The sequence below is a fragment of the Rhagoletis zephyria genome, unplaced genomic scaffold (genome assembly GCF_001687245.7).
Source record: "Rhagoletis zephyria isolate East Lansing unplaced genomic scaffold, Rhagoletis_zephyria_1.1 Rzeph_scaffold_00455, whole genome shotgun sequence".
In the NCBI taxonomy this organism is placed as follows: Eukaryota; Metazoa; Arthropoda; class Insecta; order Diptera; family Tephritidae; genus Rhagoletis; species Rhagoletis zephyria.
This window is the reverse complement of record NW_016157539.1, coordinates 102,347-116,984: the sequence shown is the minus strand read 5'-3', so window position 1 is coordinate 116,984 and position 14,638 is coordinate 102,347. Positions and strand designations below refer to the sequence as shown.

The following is a 14,638-nucleotide window of genomic DNA, read 5'->3' as shown; positions in this document are numbered from 1 at the left end:
GATCGTCGGTTCGAATCCTACTGAAAGAAGTCTGATGAGGAAATGTGGTGATTTCCGAAATAGCTATCACTTCTACCATTTTTTCAAATTATTGTTGCTTTTCCACAATAAATTTTCATTTAAAATGGCCTCGAGCTCATTATAAAATTGTTGAATATAATTGTTAAAAGGCCAAAAAATAACAAAAAACAAATAGCTTAATACCAGAAAATTATTGCGATGGCAATATTTTTGCCAGCCCATATAGTGTACTAATTAACTAATGGATGAATTGCCAATCCGCCAACAGGCAACATATAATGTGTAGTTAGATTGCCAGACGTACTGATTTTTCAACTCTTGTACTGATTATATTTACGTATTTCTTCAATCAGCACGCTAAAGTCCTGATTTTTAAAAATCTGTACTGATTTGTACTGAAGTTTCAATTCAAACAAAATACTTTAGGATTTTCTTAAGATTTTTACATAACGTTGGAACTTCTTTAAACTGTACTGTAAAAAGTAAGAAGAAAATAATTTAATTATAGTTGACATGTTTCAGATAATGTTTGATATGCCCAAGAAATTAATACAATGAAAAAAATAATTTTTTATGGGCGTATCGCCGGGTCGTTACGTTCCAGTTGCGATAATATGGAGCTTAAACTGTTTAAAAAGAAGGCTGACGTTTTTTTTTGTCGAGTGCTGCTTACTATATCGAAAATAACTTTAAGTTTAATAATAAATTTGAACATGCGAAAGGCATTTGCCTGTAACTTATAATTCTTTTTTCACAATTTACTGACATCGTAAAAGCGTTTTGCATACAATACATATAGTTAGATACTCTTTTAGCGAATTTTAAGTCTTGTAAAGCTTTTGAGTTGAACAAATTAATTTAAGCCATGAGGACGTTTCAAGTAAGATAAATGTTAAAATAAAAGTCGCTCACTTCTTAAATTGATGGTATGCTATGTAGCTTTGTACCTTAAAATTAAGGAATGAGCGAATTTTATTTTTAAATTTATCTCATTTGAGACTAGTTTAAGTAGGTAAGTACAAACAAATTTTTTTTGGGGTTAGACCAATCCTGCTGTCACGGCCCCAATTTTGCTTTGAATAAAAATGTACTGAAAAGTACTGATTTGTTTAGCATGAAAATGTCCAATTCCCGTGTAGAATTTCCCGCATACATTTTATATGAACGTGTTTTCGGGATATTTGCAATTTGCCGTGAATCAGCAAAAAAATGGTTCCACTTAATCACGTATATCTTACAAATCAGTTGGAGAATCTTAATACGACACTTTTCGTTAGGCCTAGTATTTTCTGAAAATTTATACTGAAGTCCATTCTTTTACAAAAAATCAAGCTGCTAACGAAGAAAATATATCGATACATAAAAAGTTGAGAATGGTCGAATGAAAATGCCTAATAATTTTTTTTATGAAATACGAGCAGAAAATAATAATTGTAGTACCCTGAATTGGAGTATCTGAATTTGGTATAATTTTTTTTTTCATGGAGTTTGTGACATAGAGATCCGATGGGTTCGTCTTTCCCGTAACCAATAGACATTTTAATAAAGTGCCTTATGGGAATGGCTCCATACATATGTATGTACACCTGAGTGGAACATCGAGCTATCTCGGCAGCCAGTTCGAAAACGCCTATCTCAACTGAAAATATATTGAAAATATGCTGAGATAAGGGCGTTTTTGAACCGAATTGTAAAATAGGGTGTTCTTCAAATTAAAGATTTGAATTGCACTAAAATGCACTTGTTGTTCGAGGGATATAAACTTGTGTGAAGGATGCACAGCTGCATGTAAATCATAAGAAATGCAATATATAATGAATTTTTCAAATTGAAGGGTTCCATTTATTTTTTTGGTTTTTAAACCGTGAAATCGTGTTGCTCGTCTCAAAATTTATAATATTAGTATAATAAAAAAATATTTTTGACCTATGTTTTTAAGGTCAAGGAGTAATTGTGGCAATGGCAATATTTTTCCGTGAAAGGCAATTACATTAGCTTTACAAACCAGTTTGTTTCATATCATAATGTTGATCTGTCGGAAGCGCTACGATTAATTCGCATAGGTGTTGAAAAAGCACAGCGTGCGCCGGCAATAATTAATGAATGCTCAGTTAAATAAAAATATTTTATCTCACCAATTATGTGCAAACAGACGCACTTAAATTGCCTATTATTTGCATTATCCTTATTTATGAGTATTTATTTAAGTATGTACACCAGTTTTTGGTTCCACGAACAATTGCGCGCATGCATACATTCTTTCACTATCTTGCCTGCAGCTTATCATTGAAATTCAATTAAAATTCCAATTGTTTTTTCCACAGGTGGTTTTATGGGAGATATCGCCTTGCCCGACATTAATTATGACGGTGACCCAATTGTGGCGCGCACTCTGATTATACCCATAGAAGCCGGATCACATGACAACGAAGACGACGACGAAATCACCGGTAGTGAGGATAGTGAAAGCTTGCCTAAACGAAATATGAATGAAAAGGATACCGCCTGGGAATGGCAATCGGATGCACCAGCTGACAGGCTGACAATCGTTGAAAAAGTTGCACCCGCTACTAAATTCAATGCATCTTTCCAACAAGAATTGGAGATACTTAAACAGGAAGTTTATCACGAAGGCTTGCAAGTGGAGGAGGAGGGTCTGACACATATTATACGCAAGAAAACCAAACTACCGAGTTCACGTTATGACTACAACAACAATAAAAATGAACGTAACCGCAATGATGCAGCTTTGGTGAGTCTTCTTTAATTATACATATACATACATACATGTGAATAAATTTGTTTTACAAATTTTAATGTACTCACAATCTGCATTCTATTCTATATCAGACTTAACTTTAGACCCGATATTACAAAGAACGATTTTTATATTTAGTAGTCTAAAAACTTCCGCATTACAGTGTCAAGGATATAGCCGTCCGTCTGTGCACACTTAACTCGAGTAAAAATTTAAATATCTTAACGAAACTTGGGCGGACGGTATTGAAAAATGACAAAATTGGACAATAAACACGCTTACCTCCCATATAACCGTAGTTTTCAGAAATGCGAAAATGCGATATTTTATTAACTACTGAAGATTATTCTCTCAAGATTGATATTTACAAAAATTTTGAGATGAAAAATAATAACATTATACATTTTTGGTAAATGGGCGTAGCCACGCCCACATATGTATATCTTGGTAACCGCTCCACCAATTTCTCCCAAACTAGCACAGTTGTTGGCCTTGGTACAACATACGAAATGGCTGAAAATTTTTAAAATCTGACAACAACCACGCCCAAATCGCATATAACGGTAATTTAGAGAAATACGAAATCTTCGATAAATCAGTAAATATTAAAGCTAATTTATTCAAAATTAATGCTTGCAATAATTATTTTCCGAGCAATACGTTTATTTATGATAAAATTTTGGAAAATGGGCGTGGCGCCGCCCACTTATGATTACATATATGCATCTCGGTAACCGTTCTACCAATTTGTACTAAACTCCGTACGTTTATTGCGCCTGCCACATTAAAGCAAAACCTTGAAAATTATTGAAATCAGACTAAAATTTCGGCCACTTTTCATTAAACCTCGATATTTCGAAATTTAAGGGCGCTAATTAACTCAAAATTTATACTAACAATACCTTGGAAAGAAGTAACATTATTTAGAATTTTGGAAAATGGGCGTGATACCGCCTACATATGACTACACAAGTTTATCTTATTATGTCTAACTGAACGTTCTATCGAAGAATTTTAAAATAAGGGTAAAACCACCACAGCTTACCATGTAGCGGTAGATTTCGGAAAGGTGAAAGACATATATTTAATACTTGCGCCGGGTATTTAATGTTCGGCTACGCCCGAACTTAAACTTTCTTACTTGTTAATTTTCAAAGTTGAATACCCAAAACCTACGATTATCTAAAAAAGGGAATCATAGTTTGACGTTTAAAATTACATATACGGGAGAGAGTAAAGAAACCAAGCTCATTTTCATATCATGTATCGCCGAGGGCTATCTCCTTTTGAAGTTCAGTTACTTACGCTACCAACAGGCGTGCAGATTATCATTTAATATGGCTATTGAGTGAAGAACACTATTGAATGTACATACTTAGAAGCAATTCGAAGTATTTTTAGTTTGGGCCGCTGATTATCCCAAAATTCCCGAAAATATGGTTGCTGATGACTTACCTTGGGACGTTTTCACATCGACCATAATAGAGGTCTACAATCTAAACTATAAGAAGGTAAACTTTACTCCACAAGCTTCAGCAATCGGTTCATGGCTGGAAACTTACACCACAGCGAAACTTCAGACGTTGCGAGTTAAGTAGCGTTGACCGGTTGGCATCCACAACAAATGGCTGGGAATCGCCTCCAATGAATTCTGTAGGAGCTGCAGAAACGAAAACATACAGAAGACCATTACAATCAGTGTTCTAATAAGGCCCTACGAACACTAACTGCTAGCTGTAGTGAAACATTTTTTGAGCCAACAACGAAGTTTGGCTGACGGAGAATGACAGTCCTGGGGAGCTCTCGGTACTAGTTAGTGTTTTTATTGAGGTCTCATTAAAGTTGGGTACCTTTAGAGAAATTGTTAAACTAATTCTACTTCATCGTCCACTAAGAAGTTCAACAGTGAGTGAGGATTCGGATTTGTATTTAGTCTTACGGCGTGAATACCCCTCGGACAGTGTTCGGACAATACACTCACCGAAAAGAGAGTTGCGTCTTTTTGAGCTCATAAAGATCCATTAATCTCCTCCAGTATGACTTCTTCTATGAAAAGCTTTTAGTTGCACATTTGCTACTTTTCGTCCAATCTTCGCGAGCTGTCAAGGTCCATTTGCCCAAGAGCCATCTGGAATATTATTATGATGGGACACCATTATAAGTCTGACTAGGAAATAAGCAGACTCAACTAGAAATAGAACAGGCATACCTCTACTCCGTCCGTGAGCGAGTCAAAGGCCCTGAAACTGGCTTGGATATCATAAGAGATGCTTACTGCTTCTTTAGAAGTCACAACAGTGGTATGGAACCCTAAAATTTAGGTTGATTTAGAGCTCCCTGCAAAATAGCCCTCCATCGACCAATCCGCCAATCTTCGACCCGCAAAGGTCCACTTATATTCCCTTTCAATCAGTGCCTCCCGTTCACTTATTTATGGAGGAGATAGGAATGAAGAAAGAGCTTATTGGTGCCAATCTATTTATCATTTATATAGTCAAAGTCTCCAAGAATAATAGGTGTGCAAATCCTGAGTCCAATAACCCTAAATTTGACCACAGCGAGGTCGACGCACGCTATTCTAAGACAGAGTGACAGAGTGCAGTTCATCTAATAACGGCACTGATCTATAGTGCTTTCCAGCAGACGATGTCTCCATAAAGCAATGTGGGTATAACAATATTTTTATAAAGACAGGAGAGCTCACATTTCTTGCTAAATAGCCGCATTTTCCCTGAAGCGGTCGTGAGCTACTGATGCCTTCTTCATGTTGAGCCTCCACGACAGCTTCCCAACTGACTCTATCAGAATACGGCAGGCGAACGCTTCCGATTGAGGCTAGAGTTAAGTCATATATGTAATACTTCTATATTGGTAGTAAGCTAACATTTCAATGTGTAAGCATTCCGAAATCAAAGCGAGACAGTCTAGTACTGTTTTTGTCAATGTATTGTGTACTTGAGTGCCGGTTTTGTAAATGTGTCGTGTACATGTTTATTTATAAACGTATGTGTTCCTTTTCTTTCGTACGTGTTTATTGATATATCTGTACTGTAGTGTTTTCGGACGGTACTAGCTCTTGCTACCAATATAGGAGTATTACATATATGAGTTACGTAGAGTATCTTATACTTACAAATGAACAAGACGAGCTCCATCTTACTAGAATTTAGAGTAATTTGATTTTCGCGGATCACGTGTTGTGAGTGATAGATTTCACCTTGGATCAGATCATATTTAGATCAGATATATTTAATCCTCAATAAATAGGCAATACCCTGGCAATGGTTATGGAATTTCATTAAACTCATAAAATATATAAATTTGTAAGAATTTGTTGTAATATTGGCAACTTTTTAGATGAAGTGCGTGAAAGATCACACATATCGTACACTTCATTCAAAAGTTCATTATTGACTTAAAGTATAGCACACGTCCGAAAAATTTTCCTTATTTTACTGAAGGGTAAATATGAACATGATTAGTACGTATGTATGTATTTTAATGTATGTGCTTTCATGGGTGTCCATAAAAGTCCATAAAAACTCTGATTTTTATTGTGCGTCTAAGCACTAGTCAAATATTAACTATTTCACTTGTTGGATGTTGAGTTCGCAATGTTTACGCTTCCAACAAGGCACTTTAATTCAACACTTCATCTGTGCAGCGCGTCTCAATTCTCTTCCTTTTGTTTGTTCTCTCATTTTATTTTTCTCGTGAACTGCGATGCCTAGTCGGCCAATGAACCGGTAAAACCCACAAGTTTTTCGTTAAACACCGACTATTTGATGAAAAACTTAAAAAATGAAGTTATCAGTAGCAATAACAACAACGACAACGGCCAACGCTACAAACCGAACCCCATTTACCATCCAGTTGACGGTTCATTTTTTGATTCCAAGCCAGCTACGCGCGGAAAATCCGCAAATACGGACACGAATGAAACACAACCGCTAGGTGCGCATCAACAACAACTACGGCAGCGCGCTCTTAGCAGCGGTGGTGGTGGTGGAATGCACACACGTCCAGGAAAAGCCACAACTTTTGATGCAAACGGAAAAGTAGAGTCGATTGCTTTACACCGCAGTGGGGAGTATTTCGGACCAGCAGTGAGTAGCGTCGATAGCAATGGCGCAGGTGGACCTTTCGGACGCACACCGATTGAGAAAGCAGTCGAGGTAGAGAAGCAACGTAAAGCCGCAGCAGCCATAAATAATCGCAATGTTGATCAACGAAAAATTCAATCGAATACGAAGGACATTGAAATGGATTCAGGTAACAATTTCGTGGCCGAACGTCGCATGGTCATACTGCCGACATCGGTACCTACGCAACGCTCAACAATGCCGAATGTTTACAGTAATTCGGGTGGTAATGGCATGAAGCTTGATGATGTGGATTTTTTGCATGCTGAGGGTGCAGTACGACGACGACATCGCCGTGGGCGCAAGCATAGGTAAATTGAATGACTACCACTGCATTGCATAGTGTATGCTAGTACAAATAGGCCACACAATTTGTACTCGAACCACAAACCAATCGCACTTAATTAACTTTCATTACAGACGCAGCTCAGAAATGCGACATGCAGACTTTAATGCGAAGCTGGAACGCCTAAAGGAAGAACTCAATCGGCCAGTGCATACCATTCACGATTATCCAGCGCAAGTACGCCACCAGCGGCCAACACACAACGTGGGCGGCCACCATGGCGCCAACCACAAAACACATAACAAGAAGCAAACAACGAAAATTGGAGTAACAGCAACAGCAACACCTGGAGCAGTTAAAACCGAATTCGCCAATGAACGACCGCTGGAACACGAGTACGGAAAGCACAAGCAACAGCTGGTGCCAGAACCGCAACAGCACCATCAACGCCACCATCAATGGATGCCAGCGTTGCAAATGGAGCAAAGTCTAGCCAAAAATTTCAATTATTCTGCAACACCAAGCGATGAACTGGATGCTGTGGGCGGTAGAGTTGAATTCGACGCGTACGACTCCATAGCCAGTAGCGACCGCAGTGACGGAATTAGTGCGGGTACTGGCAGCAATATACAAACGCCATTAGAAATAGAACTACAAAAAGCTGAGTAAGTATGCTTTGCAAAAATCTCCAAATGCTGCTTTGAAATCTTTGATGCGGTCTGCTAATGGCTGTAAAAGTCAATATGTTGAGCGCCGTAGGTACATACTACTCTTCGGGGACTGTCGGGTGCCCACGATGCCACTACGAAATATCATAAACCTTCCAAACTTGGTACCAAAATTTAAGACAAAGTAGTTTTTTCTTTTCCTTTTTATTTGGCACGCAACCATTTTTCGGTTTTGAGCGAGACCAAAATCTTCGCCTATTGCCCCTTTCTTCCGAAGTTGTGCCAAGTGTACAAACCGACCGCAGAGGGGTCCTTCTACTATTTGGAGGCAGGTGGAAAGAATAGGTAACGTGCACCGATTCCGCTGAACCTTGTATGTACTCTAATTTTTCTAAAGAATAGGGAATTTTGAAAGCTAGTTGCCACGCACTCCACTCTTCTATGCCAAAACATTAAATTTCATCCGATTTCGATAAAATTTTTTTTGTTCTCTCTCTTTTATTAGAAACACCTAAATTTGAAAGAAAAATGGGGAGGTTTGGGTCACAATAAGTCTACATTCATTAGAAACTGCCTCAAGCTAAATAAACTTGTTGAATTTATGTACATAATTGTTATTTGGCCAAAAAATTACAAAAAAACAAAACATTAATAAAAACTGTTTACAGGTCTCCTCTGCGCTGATACCAAAATTTTTTAACCGGCACACATAGGAGTATTTGTACAGAAAACCCAGTCAATAGCCACATTTGCCAATTTTGGCAAAAGTCCAGTTAAACATACTATTGTCTTTTTCTGAAAAAGTTTTTTTAGGGGACTTATGGTAGCTGAATATAACTAAATATTTCACGAAAATTATCCTAAGATAAGTTTAAGTAGTAATTTTTATCCTATAAATGCCTAATTACGATTATTTTATTTACCGAGTAGAAAAACACATAAAATAATATTGACCGATTTTACTATGCAAATACACCTCTGTGCGGCAACTAAATTTCCTGTTTCAGTTCTGTTAGTGAAAATTTTAAATTTTTCGGTTAGAAAATATTCGGTAACGATCAGAATAGGTTTGTAAATAGAGTAAACTATCGTCACGTTCTTGAGTGAGTTTATTAGAAAAAATCAATGGTACGAGCCAGAGATGAATCCAGTGACAAAGTTCGAAGGCTAGTTAGGTTCATTAAAAAACGTAAAAAATTCGTAATATGTGCTAAGTAAAAGGTTGAATAAAATTTCGCCACCGGCAACAACAGTTAATGGCATAGTGCAGAAAATTCTCTGTAATACGCAGATATTAGGGACTAATGCGTCCATCTTCAAATCGTGTAACTTGTTTAAGAGTTGGGCCTTTGGGTCCCTATATTTGCTTCGTTAATGGTCTTAATCAGGCATGCCCAGCGCAAGGCGCTTGCCTATGGAGTTATGCCAGCGTTGGGCATGATTAATCTTAATAGTGAATGCCTGAAAAGTTTTGTATGGAGTTCAAGCTTTAATGACGTTGCACTTTATTCTTACTATAATAATTTACTTAAATCATTGCATATTTCTAAACAGAAATTCAAAGCACTTAAGGCATCGCAATCGCATGGTGCGCGCTGTAACTGCCAAAAAGGAGCGAGTGTGGGATTACGGTGTCATACCGTATGAAATCGACGGCAACTTCAGTGGTCTGCACAAGGCGCTTTTCAAGCAGGCAATGCGTCATTGGGAAAACTCTACTTGCATCAAATTTATTGAACGTGATCCCGAAATACATCCAAATTTCATTGTATTCACAGTACGTAGTTGTGGGTGAGTTCAGCATAGACAATAATGCAATCAAAGTAATTGGCTTTGTTTTTGCTCTAAAGATACATTTGTACCAACATTTACACTAAATACCATTATAACTACGCTTTTCGCAAACTAATTGTTTTATTCTTTGTACGCAAGTATGGACGCACTAAAATACATACTACATGCATACATACATAAAAACATTTGTTTATATATACTGATACAAACTGACATACACATGCATACACATAAACACCCACCGTGCCAACACAAATTTCATTTCGCTTACCCAACCATTTTGCTACAGGTGCTGTTCATTTGTTGGCAAACGCGGCAATGGAGCGCAAGCCATATCAATCGGTCGCAATTGCGACAAATTCGGCATTGTAGTGCACGAACTGGGTCATGTCGTTGGCTTTTGGCATGAGCACACCCGTCCCGATCGCGAAAAGCACGTCGTCATCGAGCACAACAACATCATGAAGGGTCAAGACTACAATTTCAACAAATTGACACCGGAGGAGGTCGACTCACTGGGGCTGCCCTATGACTATGACTCCATTATGCACTATGCGCGCAACACATTCTCCAAAGGCACCTACCTCGACACCATTCTACCCATTGAAGTGAAAGGCAAAAAGCGTCCTGAAATTGGTCAACGTTTACGCTTGAGTGCCGGTGATGTTGCACAAGCGAATTTACTCTACAAGTGCCCCAAGTGCGGTCGTACATTTCAAGAGAATACCGGCATATTTGCCAGTCCGTCATACTATACGGCTGGTGCATTGACCAACGAGACGGAGCAGTGTGAATGGCGCATTACAGCTACACATGGCGAGCGCGTTGTGTTGAAACTGGAAAATCTGGTAGGTAGCATTTACTTGCTTGCCCTCAAGGCGGACAACATGAACAAATTTTTAAATAATAAATTAAAAATAAAAGTAGATTTTTGGTTTATTCGCTTTCCTTGGCTTGGCGGCAGTCATTTTTTGAAAAACCATGACTAATTTCTGCTATTGAATTTAATGCGTCGAACATTTGTTGAATATTTTCTTCTCTCCTCTGAATTTTACAGAATATTTTCAAGTCGAACAACTGTCAAACGGATTACTTGGAGGTGCGAGATGGTTATTATTATAAATCACCTCTGATTAAGCGTTTCTGCGGTAAAGTAAATGGAGAAATTTTGAAAACAGAATCGAGTCGTATGCTTTTGACGTATGTCAATACACATCGCATGGAAGGCTATCGGGGTTTCAAGGCAGAATTTGATGGTGAGTGTACCTCATATATCCGCACATATGTACTATGTACATATCGCACACGCATCTCCAAAAGCGGCACAACTCGAAATTTTGCATTTTTGAAATTATGCACTAAAATGTGCACAGAACTTTTATTTACCGTATAGCAAAAGCTGGAGCAAATTTTTGTTATAATTTGTTGAAAAAAACCAAGGTAGAGTCTCGCTTGCCCATATAATTGGCATGTGCTTTGAATATCGGGTGCGATATGTAAGAATGCAAATTCATATACCAATAAGATAGGTCATTAAATATCAAATGAATTTTTGGTTACTTTTACTCGAGGTCCTGAATATGCAGCTAATATTTAACGAACAGTTGTATTGCTTTGAAATTATATTTGTAAGTCAGTTTCAGACAACCAGTTGCAACCAAAAAACTTAGCCAATTGCTTGTCTCTTTTGCAAAGTTATGTTAGTTGTTTACACCAATTCCTTCGGTACACGCCATTCACGTGAATGGGCTCGAAAGCCCCCACGATTTTTAGAGCTTAATTTTTGTTCGTCGAGAGTAGATTGTTTAGTATAGACGTATATTGAACTTTAGCAAGCATTTTTTCATAGAACATTTTAACCACTTAACTCCTATCATTACGACGTTTATCAACAGTCGTTGCTTGAGCTCATTTGCTTTTTTGCCAGAGTGTCAGGCCAACTGTGCAATTTGGTGAATACCTATATTGTTTCTCACACTGCCACAAAACTCTAGAAGTTACAACTAAAGTAGCCTTCAAGTTTTATCAATGGGTATGAAATACTCCTCGTAAAAAAGGCGTGAGTAACAGGTTCTCGTGAAATTTCAGTTAAATACATAAATAGGGTTTATTCATTTTGTCGGGACTGCATTTTTCATAGCCACTTCCGGAATAGCTCACAACTATTTCAGGATTATTCCGTGAAAAGTTTCGAATTACCCTGAAATGATCTCGAATCAGAACCAGAATTGTTTGAAATGGTTCTGCATAAGTCGTGACCTTGTCCCGAAAGGATCTCGAACAAGTATAGAAACGGTCTCGAAATGGGCCCTAGTAGTCCCAAAAGTATCCCAAACTAGTCATAAAATACTCATGAACTACACCTTTTCCAACAGTATTTCAGAAAAACACAAATGTATTTCAGAAAAGGCCCAATGAATTACAGAAAAACTCAAATGTATTTAAGAGAAGCTCATATGTATTTCAGAAAAGGCCAAATACATTTCAGAAAAAGCCAAATGATCCCAAACTAGTCCATAAATGTTGCTGAAATAGTCCTGAACTAATCTTAAATGGTCCAGAACTTATCCCTAAATGCCACGAAACGGTTCAGATCAGAAATTTTAATTTGTACACACAAGAAGCAATTAGAGATTTTCTGCTGGGCTGCATAAGAAGCAGTTACTAACAGATGAATTTTGTATTATACTGATCTACTCCTTTCAGTTAGCAGTTGTATTATTCCATTTAGCCACGTCACAAAAAAAAGATGAAGGAAACAAATTGAGAGCTTTTCCTGCTGCTATTTTAAAAAATGCACTTAGCTTTAGCATTTCTGTTACATCCTGATTACTTGTACCTACTCCGCATCCGCTTTTTAAGCTGCATTCACAACAGCAAGTCAACCATTCAACAATTCCACTTTGTCACGAGTCATCACGGCTCATTCACACCTCCCCATGCATGCATACATACTTCCTTACATACTTATACTCTCCCAAGCTTACTTGAATACATAGACTTGTTTTCCTCTTTCCGCACTTGCAGTCATCTGTGGCGGTGAGATGTCTGTCGACGATTCCGAGGGTCGTTTAGAATCGCCCAACTATCCACTGGATTACCTGCCAAGCAAAGAGTGCGTGTGGAAAATCACTGTGCCAAGAGGCTACCAAGTGGCGCTTAAGTTCCAATCGTTCGAAGTGGAGAATCACGACAGCTGTGTGTATGATTACGTCGAGGTGCGAGACGGTGCCACGGAGGATGCGCAATTGATTGGCGTATTTTGCGGCTACAAACCACCACCGAACATGAAGTGAGTGCATCCGTATAAATATAGATATGTACTAGTATGTACATATACATATGTATATGTACGTAGCTTACAAACACTCGTAGTATGCACTGATACACTTGGCGGACGAAAAAGAGTTCTGTCTTCTGTTCGAATTTTCGGACGATCCTTTAGTTCGTCGCCTAAGTAAGTGCTGTTTGGATATGCTGATAACAAGCAAGTGTGCCGGCGCGACTGAAAGCAAAATCAAAAGTGAAACTTTTCCTTACTTCACTTTATTCATTTTCTACATAATTTTTCTTGTTGTGGTTTTTGTTGTTTTCACTTTGTAGGTCAAGTGGCAATGCTATGTACGTGAAATTCTTGTCGGACTCATCCGTACAGAAGGCCGGCTTCTCAGCCATTTTCATGAAGGAGGTAGACGAGTGCGAGACACAGAATCATGGCTGCGAGCATGACTGCATAAATACGTTGGGTGGTTACGAGTGTAGCTGTCATATTGGCTATGAATTGCATAGCGACAAAAAGCATTGTGAAGGTATGTACTTACATATGTATGCACGTATGTGGGTGTATAAATAATGGTACATACATATTTACAATATGTATAGTTAAACATGCAAGAAAATTTGAAAGATTCTTTCCCATTTATCTATTCTCCTTACTACTTCACCTGTCAACAGTTTTGTTTTTAACGCCTTCTCATTCACCTCTTTGCAATTCTCTGCTCCTTCTATTAACCACAGATGCTTGCGGTGGCGTCATTGAATACCCCAATGGTACCATAAGTTCGCCATCGTTCCCGGATGCCTATCCCGTGCTAAAGGAATGTATTTGGGAAATTATTGCTCCGCCAAAACACAAGATATCGCTCAACTTCACGCATTTCGATCTCGAGGGCAATACACAACAACAAACGGATTGCGGCTACGACTCGGTCACTATTTACTCAAAATTAAGCGAGAATCGCCTAAAGCGCATTGGTACATATTGCGGCACAGCCATACCACCCACAGCCACCTCGGAGGGCAATGCGCTGCGCGTTGAATTCCATTCTGATAAGACTATACAAGGCACTGGCTTCGCTGCAGTATTCTTCACGGATATTGATGAGTGTTCCACGAACAATGGTGGCTGCCAGCATGAGTGTCGTAACACAATCGGCTCCTACATGTGTTTCTGTCACAATGGCTATTCGCTACATGAGAATGGACACGATTGCAAAGAAGGCGAATGTAAACATGAAATATCGGCACCTTTTGGCACCATCTACAGTCCAAACTTCCCGGATCTCTATCCACCGAATGCTGATTGCGTATGGCACTTTTCAACCACACCGGGTCATCGCATCAAGCTGATATTCAATGAATTCAACGTGGAGTCTCATCAGGTGAGTGAGCCAAGTGGTAATGAATGCGCATGGCGTAAACGTGGTAGACTCAAACTGTAAATAGTAGATACGTGGCTTTTTTAACCGACATCCAAAAAATGAGGAGGTTATCAGTTCGTCGGAATATTTTATTTTTATACCCGAGCGCACTTGTGCACAAGGGTATTATAACTTTGTTCACATAACGGTTGTTTGTAACAGGCTAAACGAATCGAGATAGATATAGACAAATGTATACATAAATGATCAGAATGAAAAGAGAAATCGATTAAGCGGTGACTGTCTGTCCGTCCGTCCGTCCGTCCGTC

The 14,638-nt window shown here is 38.5% G+C and overlaps 1 protein-coding gene across 4 annotated transcripts in view; it reads left to right on the top strand.

Moving 5' to 3' along the window:
• tok (tolloid-like protein 1 tolkin) overlaps window positions 1–14,638 on the top strand; it is a 159,929-nt gene that overhangs the window by 121,772 nt on the left and 23,519 nt on the right. For all 4 annotated transcript variants that reach the window (XM_017611788.1, XM_017611786.1, XM_017611787.1 and 1 more), the window contains exons 3-11: window positions 2,346–2,773; window positions 6,511–7,232; window positions 7,342–7,872; window positions 9,430–9,666; window positions 9,959–10,517; window positions 10,727–10,925; window positions 12,697–12,961; window positions 13,273–13,478; window positions 13,687–14,330. In XM_017611788.1, coding sequence (XP_017467277.1) covers window positions 2,346–2,773; window positions 6,511–7,232; window positions 7,342–7,872; window positions 9,430–9,666; window positions 9,959–10,517; window positions 10,727–10,925; window positions 12,697–12,961; window positions 13,273–13,478; window positions 13,687–14,330 — 3,791 coding nt within the window. The remainder of the gene's footprint in view (window positions 1–2,345; window positions 2,774–6,510; window positions 7,233–7,341; window positions 7,873–9,429; window positions 9,667–9,958; window positions 10,518–10,726; window positions 10,926–12,696; window positions 12,962–13,272; window positions 13,479–13,686; window positions 14,331–14,638) is intronic.